At 44.3% G+C, this 11,293-nt stretch overlaps 1 protein-coding gene across 1 annotated transcript in view; it reads right to left on the bottom strand.

Moving 5' to 3' along the window:
• Positions 1–10,400, bottom strand: part of LOC115116032 (zinc finger protein 804A-like) — a 26,918-nt gene extending 16,518 nt beyond the window's left edge. Inside the window, exon 1 of the mRNA XM_065005855.1 lies at positions 9,696–10,400. Coding sequence (XP_064861927.1) covers positions 9,696–9,815 — 120 coding nt within the window. The 5' untranslated portion in view covers positions 9,816–10,400. The remainder of the gene's footprint in view (positions 1–9,695) is intronic.
• Between the last annotated feature and the right edge of the window lie 893 nt (positions 10,401–11,293).

The following is an 11,293-nucleotide window of genomic DNA, read 5'->3' as shown; positions in this document are numbered from 1 at the left end:
ATATTTTTTTAAACACATGTTTCGGGAATGGTTAGCAAAATGTTAAATGTCACTTAAACATTGCATTCCTTACGTTGTGTGAGATAACACTATGCATTGACACTATGCATTGACACTATGCATTGACACTATGCATTGACACTATGCATTGACACTATGCATTGACACTATGCATTGACACTATGCATTGACACTATGCATTGACACTATGCATTGACACTATGCATTGTGACACTATGCATTGACACTATGCATTGACACTATGCATTGACACTATGCATTGTGACACTATGCATTGACACTATGCATTGACACTATGCATTGACACTATGCATTGACACTATGCATTGACACTATGCATTGACACTATGCATAGACACTATGCATTGACACTATGCATTGACACTATGCATTGACACTATGCATTGACACTATGCATTGACACGCATTCAACACTTTCATGATATAATGTCAGCCAATTTCAATTGTCTGTATTTGCAAAGCTGTTACATTTATACAGATCTGCTTGTTTGCTCAGTGTTACTATGTCATTGTTTTCACCAATTGTGTGGTAATGATAAAAATAGCATTGGTCACCTCAGACAGCATGAAGAGTTTAGCTCCAACATTGGCTACAACAGACAGGGTGAGGAGTCTAGACCCAACATTGTTTACAACAGACGGCCTGAGGAGTCGAGACCCAACATTGGTTAAAACAGACGGCGTGAGGAGTCTAGACCCAACATTGGTTAAAACAGACGGCCTGAGAAGTCTAGACCCAACATTGGTTACAACAGACAGCGTGAGGAGTCGAGACCCAACATTGGTTACAACAGACGGCCTGAGGAGTCTAGACCCAAAATTGGCTACAACAGACGGCCTGAGGAGTCGAGACCCAACATTGGTTACAACAGACGGCCTGAGGAGTCGAGACCCAACATTGGTTACAACAGACGGCCTGAGGAGTCTAGACCCAACATTGGTTACAACAGACAGCGTGAGGAGTCTAGACCCAACATTGGCTACAACAGACGGCCTGAGGAGTCTAGACCCAACATTGGTTAAAACAGACGGCGTGAGGAGTCTAGACCCAACATTGGTTAAAACAGACGGCCTGAGAAGTCTAGACCCAACATTGGTTACAACAGACAGCGTGAGAGTCGAGACCCAACATTGGTTACAACAGACGCCTTGAGGAGTCGAGACCCAACATTGGTTACAACAGACGGCGTGAGGAGTCTAGACCCAACATTGGTTAAAACAGACAGGGTGAGGAGTCTAGACCCAACATTGGTTACAACAGACAGGGTGAGGAGTCGAGACCCAACATTGGTTACAACAGACAGGGTGAGGAGTCTAGACCCAACATTGTCTACAACAGACGGCCTGAGGAGTCTAGACCCAACATTGGTTAAAACAGACGGCGTGAGGAGTCTAGACCCAACATTGGTTAAAACAGACGGCCTGAGAAGTCTAGACCCAACATTGGTTACAACAGACAGCGTGAGGAGTCGAGACCCAACATTGGTTACAACAGACGGCCTGAGGAGTCTAGACCCAAAATTGGCTACAACAGACGGCCTGAGGAGTCGAGACCCAACATTGGTTACAACAGACGGCCTGAGGAGTCGAGACCCAACATTGGTTACAACAGACGGCCTGAGGAGTCTAGACCCAACATTGGTTACAACAGACAGCGTGAGGAGTCTAGACCCAACATTGGCTACAACAGACGGCCTGAGGAGTCTAGACCCAACATTGGTTAAAACAGACGGCGTGAGGAGTCTAGACCCAACATTGGTTAAAACAGACGGCCTGAGAAGTCTAGACCCAACATTGGTTACAACAGACAGCGTGAGGAGTCGAGACCCAACATTGGTTACAACAGACGCCTTGAGGAGTCGAGACCCAACATTGGTTACAACAGACGGTGTGAGGAGTCTAGACCCAACATTGGTTAAAACAGACAGGGTGAGGAGTCTAGACCCAACATTGGTTACAACAGACAGGGTGAGGAGTCGAGACCCAACATTGGTTACAACAGACAGGGTGAGGAGTCTAGACCCAACATTGGTTACAACAGACGGCCTGAGGAGTCTAGACCCAAAATTGGCTACAACAGACGGCCTGAGGAGTCGAGACCCAACATTGGTTACAACAGACGGCCTGAGGAGTCGAGACCCAACATTGGTTACAACAGACGGCCTGAGGAGTCTAGACCCAACATTGGTTACAACAGACAGCGTGAGGAGTCTAGACCCAACATTGGCTACAACAGACGGCCTGAGGAGTCTAGACCCAACATTGGTTAAAACAGACGGCGTGAGGAGTCTAGACCCAACATTGGTTAAAACAGACGGCCTGAGAAGTCTAGACCCAACATTGGTTACAACAGACAGCGTGAGGAGTCGAGACCCAACATTGGTTACAACAGACGCCTTGAGGAGTCGAGACCCAACATTGGTTACAACAGACGGTGTGAGGAGTCTAGACCCAACATTGGTTAAAACAGACAGGGTGAGGAGTCTAGACCCAACATTGGTTACAACAGACAGGGTGAGGAGTCGAGACCCAACATTGGTTACAACAGACAGGGTGAGGAGTCTAGACCCAACATTGGTTACAACAGACGCCTGAGGAGTCTAGACCCAAAATTGGCTACAACAGACGGCCTGAGGAGTCGAGACCCAACATTGGTTACAACAGACGGCCTGAGGAGTCGAGACCCAACATTGGTTACAACAGACGGCCTGAGGAGTCTAGACCCAACATTGGTTACAACAGACAGCGTGAGGAGTCTAGACCCAACATTGGCTACAACAGACGGCCTGAGGAGTCTAGACCCAACATTGGTTAAAACAGACGGCGTGAGGAGTCTAGACCCAACATTGGTTAAAACAGACGGCCTGAGAAGTCTAGACCCAACATTGGTTACAACAGACAGCGTGAGGAGTCGAGACCCAACATTGGTTACAACAGACGCCTTGAGGAGTCGAGACCCAACATTGGTTACAACAGACGGCGTGAGGAGTCTAGACCCAACATTGGTTAAAACAGACAGGGTGAGGAGTCTAGACCCAACATTGGTTACAACAGACAGGGTGAGGAGTCGAGACCCAACATTGGTTACAACAGACAGGGTGAGGAGTCTAGACCCAACATTGTCTACAACAGACGGCCTGAGGAGTCTAGACCCAACATTGGTTAAAACAGAAGGCCTGAGAAGTCTAGACCCAACATTGGCTACAACAGACAGGGTGAGGAGCCTAGACCCAACATTGGTTACAACAGACAGGGTGAGGAGTCTAGACCCAACATTGGCTACAACAGACGGCCTGAGGAGTCGAGACCCAACATTGGTTACAACAGACAGCGTGAGGAGTCCAGCTCCAACATGAAACATTCCTCTCATGTTGAGAGATGTTACACATATTTTAGCACCGCCACACACCTTCTCCTGTTTGAGACTTCAGTATTAACATCCTCTTCATCCCAAATACCACCCAGTACCCTGTATAGGGCGCTACTGTCGACCAGGGCCCATAGGGTGTGAATGTTAGTGCACAGTATAGGGAATAGGGTACCATTTGGCAAGGGTTTATATTGGCCGGGGTCTCATAGCAAGGATGTGATGTGGTGAGATCCCATATAATTTAGTCATGTTAACAGACCTTTACCTCTCTGAGGGAGCAGGCTGGGTTAACTGGTCTGATCCTCTATGGATGGTGTTTAACACTACAGTGTGTGTGTGTGTGCGTGTGTGTGTGGGCGTGCGTGCGTGTGTGTGTGTGTGTGTGTGCGTGCGTGCGTGTGTGTGTGTGTGCAGACAGATACAGTCCAGTCAGCCTTCCTAACCACCACACTGGTCTCTGTCAGCCTCAGTGCCGTATGTCTCCCTGGCTGGCTGGCTGGCTGACTGGCTGGCTGGCTGGCTGGCTGGCTGACTGGCTGACTGGCTGGCTGGCTGACTGGCTGGCCGGCTGGCTGGCTGGCTCCCTGGCTGGCTGACTGGCTGGCTGGCAGAAAATACCAGGCAGGTTTGCATCTCCTATATTTATCACATTCCCAGGTGCGTTAGGTGATTAGTATCGGTGGTGCAGCTATCCATCGATCGCACACAGCGATGCCGTTGGAAAAGGCTTCCTGAGTTCTGAACGATTGGTGGAACAGGAGGAGTGACCTGTGTTGCATTAGGATGCCTTGGGTTACATCATGTGGAACAGGGCGCTAATACCTCAGACTTAGAGGACACGTCCCTCATCTCCCGTGATCCGCAGGGGAAACCTGCCAGGGTTTTAGAGCTGTGGTACTGAAATACACCCATTTTCAACTCATTTTTGTAGAAGTCGTTTTCGGCACGGTGGTGAGATGAGATGGGACGGGCGGGCGTGGGCGGGGGGGTAATCAATGTCTCTCAGTCTAAGACTGAAATGCTTTTTCATCTCCTAACTTATGAAAGTAAGAGTTTTAAGAGGATGTCTTCTCGTTCCAGACGGGCTATGAACGTGTTTGGTTGTGTTTTGATTCTCGTAGTGATATAATTCTGGTCTGGCTATTCCCTGCTATCGATGGGCGTTTTATTCTCGTACCACCACCACAGTGATATAATTCTGGTCTGGCTGTTCTCTGCTTCTTCACTCGATGGGCGTTCTGGTTTCTGGTTTCTGACCCTCATCCAGCTCCCTGGCGTTTGGTTGGAGGCAGAACTACAGAACAACTAAACATCTGAAGTGAACACATGAACAACAGAACAACTGAACAACAGAAAACAGAACTGAACAATAGAACACATGAACAACAGAACAGAACAACAGAACAGAACAACAGAACACATGAACAACAGAACAACTGAACAACAGAACAACAGAACAACTGAACAACAGAACAACAGAACAACAGAACAGAACAACAGAACAGAACAACAGAACAGAACAATAGAACACATGAACAACAGAACAACTGAACAACAGAACAACAGAACAGAACAATAGAACACATGAACAACAGAACAACTGAACAACAGAAAACAGAACTGAACAATAGAACAGAACAATAGAACACATGACCAACAGAACAACAGAACATCAGAAAACAGAACAGAACAATAGAACAACACAACAATAGAACAACAGAAAACAGAACTGAACAATAGAACACATGAACAACACAGCAATAGAACAACAGAACAACTGAACAACAGAACAACAGAAAACAGAACTGAACAATAGAACACATGAACAACTGAACAACAGAACAACAGAACAACAGAAAACAGAACTGAACAATAGAACACATGAACAACACAACAATAGAACAACAGAACAACTGAACAACAGAACAACAGAAAACAGAACTGAACAATAGAACACATGAACAACACAACAATAGAACAACAGAACAACAGAACAACAGAAAACAGAACTGAATAGCAGAACAACAAAACTGAACAACTGAACAACAGAGCTGAATAACAGAACAACTGAACAACAGCACAACATAACAACATAACAGAACAACTGAACGCAGAAGTGAATAACAATAGAACTCAAGAACAGAACAACAATTACAACAGAACAACAGAAGAACTGAACTGAAGAAGAGAAGAACAGAAGAACTGAACTGAAGAACAGAAGAACTGAAGAACAGAACAACAGAAGAACTGAACTGAAGAACAGAAGAACTGAAGAACAGAACAACAGAAGAACTGAACTGAAGACAGAACAACAGAACAACAGAACAACACAACTGAATAACAGAACAACAGAACTGAACAATAGAACAACAGAACAACACAACTGAACATCCAAGCAGGGTTGTATATTTTCTGCAGGGCATTGTAATCTCCACAAGCCTCTGGGAGGAGGCCGTGTGACATTGGCTGTGTGGTTCCTAATAGTGTGATGAATGTGGCTGGACCAAAGCAGAAACGTAGATGCGGTCTATTATATACTGGCTGTGTAGTAACCAGTCGATGGACCCAGTCTAGCAGAGGGGTGTGTGTGTGTGTGTGTGTGTGTGTGTGTGTGTGTGTGTGTGTGTGTGTGTGTGTGTGTGTGTGAAAGCACTTTCCTGCGTGTGTTGGCATGTAGGGGGTTCTATCTAAATCCCCCAGAAATCCATGCGTTCATTTCTCTCACGCTGGCTACATTCAATAGTGGGTTCACGTGGGGGGGGGGGGGGTTGGTAGATGCTTCAATAGTTGACTGAGCCCCTGGTGTTCACAGCACCGACCCGGGAGACTTTTAGCTTTCAGGTGCTGTGCGAGTCCAGAGCAACGAGGGTCAGAACACATCAGAAAGCAGGACTAGTGGGGGAATTACAGCTTTAAACTCGCTATTTAAAGGTTAGCGTTCTTGTCGGTTCCCTTTTAGGGGAACATTATCCAATATTGAGTACATGTCGAGAAAAAAAAAACCCACTGTCGTCTACAAATATATGAAAGGAAACAGAACCGACAATGTTCAGTTGTTTTCTGTTAAATGTTTTGCTGAGACTTCAGCAGTGTATTGTCAAATGTATGACAATCAAGCTTTATCTGAAATTAAATGGCTCCTCTTGTGCAGTTCAATAGGTACACTATTCAGATTGCATATAGAACAAGCAGAAAGGGAAGGGTTATAAATGCATCGAATCAAACAACTCACTGTTCATCGATACTTAGTGTAGACTTATATCACGTCGAGGTTTAGAAGAAGATTTATCTCTGGCTCAGTAAACAACAACAACAACAACAACTACAACAACAACCACAATAACAATAGCAACAGGAACAGGAACAGGAACAAAAGCAACAGGAACAGGAACAGGAACAGGAACAAAAGCAACAGCAACAGGAACAGGAACAGGAACAAAAGCAACAGGAACAGGAACAGGAACAGGAACAAAAGCAACAGCAACAGGAACAGGAACAGGAACAAAAGCAACAGCAACAGGAACAGGAACAGGAACAGGAACAAAAGCTACAGGAACAGGAACAGGAACAGGAACAAAAGCAATAGCAACAGGAACAGGAACAGGAACAGGAACAAAAGCAATAGCAACAGGAACAGGAACAGGAACAAAAGCAATAGCAACAGGAACAGGAACAAAAGCAATAGCAACAGGAACAGGAACAGGAACAAAATCAATAGCAACAGGAACAGGAACAGGAACAGGAACAAAAGCAATAGCAACAGGAACAGGAACAAAAGCAATAGCAAACAGGAACAGGAACAAAAGCAATAGCAACAGGAACAGGAACAGGAACAAAAGCAATAGCAACAGGAACAGGAACAGGAACAAAAGCAATAGCAACAGCAACAGGAACAGGAACAAAAGCAACAGGAACAGGAACAGGAACAGGAACAGGAACAAAAGCAACAGGAACAGGAATAGGAACAAAAGCAATAGCAACAGGAACAGGAACAAAAGCAATAGCAACAGGATCAGGAACAAAAGCAACAGGAACAGGAACAGGAACAAAAGCAACAGGAACAGGAACAGGAACAAAAGCAATAGCAACAGGAACAGGAACAGGAACAGGAACAGGAACAAAAGCAATAGCAACAGGAACAGGAACAGGAACAAAAGCAATAGCAACAGGAACAGGAACAGGAACAAAAGCAACAGGAACAGGAACAGGAACAGGAACAAAAGCAACAGGAACAGGAATAGGAACAAAAGCAATAGCAACAGGAACAGGAACAGGAACAGGAACAAAAGCAATAGCAACAGGAACAGGAACAAAAGCAACAGGAACAGGAACAGGAACAAAAGCAACAGGAACAGGAACAGGAACAAAAGCAATAGCAACAGGAACAGGAACAGGAACAGGAACAAAAGCAATAGCAACAGGAACAGGAACAGGAACAAAAGCAACAGGAACAGGAACAGGAACAAAAGCAATAGCAACAGGAACAGGAACAGGAACAGGAACAAAAGCAATAGCAACTGAGAACGACCAACGGCCAAGAGCCAAGACCCAACAGCAGCAACAACAACAACAACAGCCAACAACAGCACAAACAACAACAACAACAGCCAACAACAGCACAAACAACAACAACAACAGCCAACAACAACACAAACAACAACAACAACAACAACAACAACAACAGCAACAGCCAACAGCCAACAGTTAGTTACAGTACATATCTACTGAACAAATGAGTGGTAGTCACTAGTTACAGTACATATCTACTGAACAAATGAGTGGTAGTCACTAGTTACAGTACATATCTACTGAACAAATGAGTGGTAGTCACTAGTTACAGTACATATCTACTGAACAAATGAGTGGTTGTCACTAGTTACAGTACATATCTACTGAACAAATGAGTGGTAGTCACTAGTTACAGTACATATCTACTGAACAAATGAGTGGTTGTCACTAGTTACAGTACATATCTACTGAACAAATGAGTGGTAGTCACTAGTTACAGTACATATCTACTGAACAAATGAGTGGTAGTCACTAGTTACAGTACATATCTACTGAACAAATGAGTGGTAGTCACTAGTTACAGTAACATAACTACTGAACAAATGAGTGGTAGTCACTAGTTAACAGTACATATCTACTGAACAAATGAGTGGTACAGTCACTAGTTACAAAAGCATATCTACTGAACAAATGAGTGGTAGTCACTAGTTACAGTACATATCTACTGAACAAATGAGTGGTAGTCACTAGTTACAGTACATATCTACTGAACAAATGAGTGGTTGTCACAGTTAACAACAGCACATATCTACTGAACAAATGAGTGGTAGTCACTAGTTACAGTACATATCTACTGAACAAATGAGTGGTTGTCACTAGTTACAGTACATATCTACTGAACAAATGAGTGGTAGTCACTAGTTACAGTACATATCTACTGAACAAATGAGTGGTAGTCACTAGTTACAGTACATATCTACTGAACAAATGAGTGGTAGTCACTAGTTACAGTACATATCTACTGAACAAATGAGTGGTAGTCACTAGTTACAGTACATATCTACTGAACAAATGAGTGGTAGTCACTAGTTACAGTACATATCTACTGAACAAATGAGTGGTAGTCACTAGTTACAGTACATATCTACTGAACAAATGAGTGGTTGTCACTAGTTACAGTACATATCTACTGAACAAATGAGTGGTAGTCACTAGTTACAGTACATATCTACTGAACAAATGAGTGGTAGTCACTAGTTACAGTACATATCTACTGAACAAATGAGTGGTAGTCACTAGTTACAGTACATATCTACTGAACAAATGAGTGGTAGTCACTAGTTACAGTACATATCTACTGAACAAATGAGTGGTTGTCACGAGTTACAGTACATATCTACTGAACAAATGAGAGGTAGTCACTAGTTACAGTACATATCTACTGAACAAATGAGTGGTAGTCACTAGTTACAGTACATATCTACTGAACAAATGAGTGGTAGTCACTAGTTACAGTACATATGTAGCCACACAGTTTTTCCCCATTTGTCCATGAACACTTCTGCATTGTTTGCAAAAGATTAAAAAAAGATAAGCAAACAATTAAGACATCTAATGGTTGAATACAATGAGGTGTGTGTGTGTGTGTGTGTGTGTGTGTGTGTGTGTGTGTGTGTGTGTGTGTGTGTGTGTGTGTGTGTGTGCGTGCGTGTGCATGTCTGTGCGTGTGCGTGTGCGTGTGCGTGTGTGTGTGTGTGTGAGTGTGGCCCATTACCTGTTTGTGAGCATGGTCATAAGAGTTAATGTGGTTGTCAAACTCCTGATGCTTGTAGTACTGCTTGTCACACAGGTCACAGTAGAAGTTGGCCTTCAGGTCCTCCAAGGCCTTGGCCATGGTCGTCGTCCTCTCCTTCTCCGCGTAGTCCTGGAAGAAACAACAAGGACAACACCACCTCTGTCAAGGAGGGAATCAAACTCTATTTCAACTCATGGTCAAGGAGGGAATCAAACTCTATATCAACTCATGGTCAGGGAGGGAATCAAACTCTATATCAACTCATGGTCAAGGAGGGAATCAAACTCTATTTCAACTCATGGTCAGGGAGGGAATCAAACTCTATTTCAACTCATGGTCAAGGAGGGAATCAAACTCTATATCAACTCATGGTCAAGGAGGGAATCAAACTCTATATCAACTCATGGTCAGGGAGGGAATCAAACTCTATATCAACTCATGGTCAGGGAGGGAATCAAACTCTATATCAACTCATGGTCAAGGAGGGAATCAAACTCTATATCAACTCATGGTCAGGGAGGGAATCAAACTCTATATCAACTCATGGTCAGGGAGGGAATCAAACTCTATATCAACTCATGGTCAGGGAGGGAATCAAACTCTATTTCAACTCAGTGTCAAGGATGGGATCTAATTCTATAACATGTCTGTGATTGGTGTGGTCTGAGACAACATGTCTGTGATTGGTGTGTTCTGAGACAACATGTCTGTGATTGGTGTGGTCTGAGACAACATGTCTGTGATTGGTGTGTTGTAGGTAAGACAACATGTCTGTGATTGGTGTGGTCTGAGACAACATGTCTGTGATTGGTGTGGTCTGAGACAACATGTCTGTGATTGGTGTGGTCTGAGACAACATGTCTGTGATTGGTGTGGTCTGAGACAACAGGTCTGTGATTGGTGTGTTGTAGGTAAGACAACATGTCTGTGATTGGTGTGTTGTAGGTAAGACAACATGTCTGTGATTGGTGTGTTCTGAGACAACAGGTCTGTGATTGGTGTGGTCTGACACAACAGGTCTGTGATTGGTGTGTTCTGAGACAACATGTCTGTGATTGGTGTGTTCTGAGACAACAGGTCTGTGATTGGTGTGTTCTGAGACAACAGGTCTGTGATTGGTGTGTTCTGAGACAACAGGTCTGTGATTGGTGTGTTGTAGGTAAGACAACATGTCTGTGATTGGTGTGTTGTAGGTAAGACAACATGTCTGTGATTGGTGTGTTCTGAGACAACAGGTCTGTGATTGGTGTGGTCTGACACAACAGGTCTGTGATTGGTGTGGTCTGAGACAACAGGTCTGTGATTGGTGTGGTCTGAGACAACATGTCTGTGATTGGTGTGGTCTGAGACAACATGTCTGTGATTGGTGTGGTCTGAGACAACATGTCTGTGATTGGTGTGTTGTAGGTAAGACAACATGTCTGTGATTGGTGTGTTGTAGGTAAGACAACATGTCTGTGATTGGTGTGGTCTGAGACAACAGGTCTGTGATTGGTGTGGTCTGAGACAACAGGTTTGTGATTGGTGTGGTCTGAGACAACAGGTCTGTGATTGGTGTGGTCTGAGACAACAGGTCT

The sequence above is a fragment of the Oncorhynchus nerka genome, linkage group LG3 (genome assembly GCF_034236695.1).
Source record: "Oncorhynchus nerka isolate Pitt River linkage group LG3, Oner_Uvic_2.0, whole genome shotgun sequence".
Classification (NCBI taxonomy): Eukaryota; Metazoa; Chordata; class Actinopteri; order Salmoniformes; family Salmonidae; genus Oncorhynchus; species Oncorhynchus nerka.
Note: the sequence above shows the minus strand (reverse complement) of the source record. Positions and strands in the feature narration are given on the sequence as shown.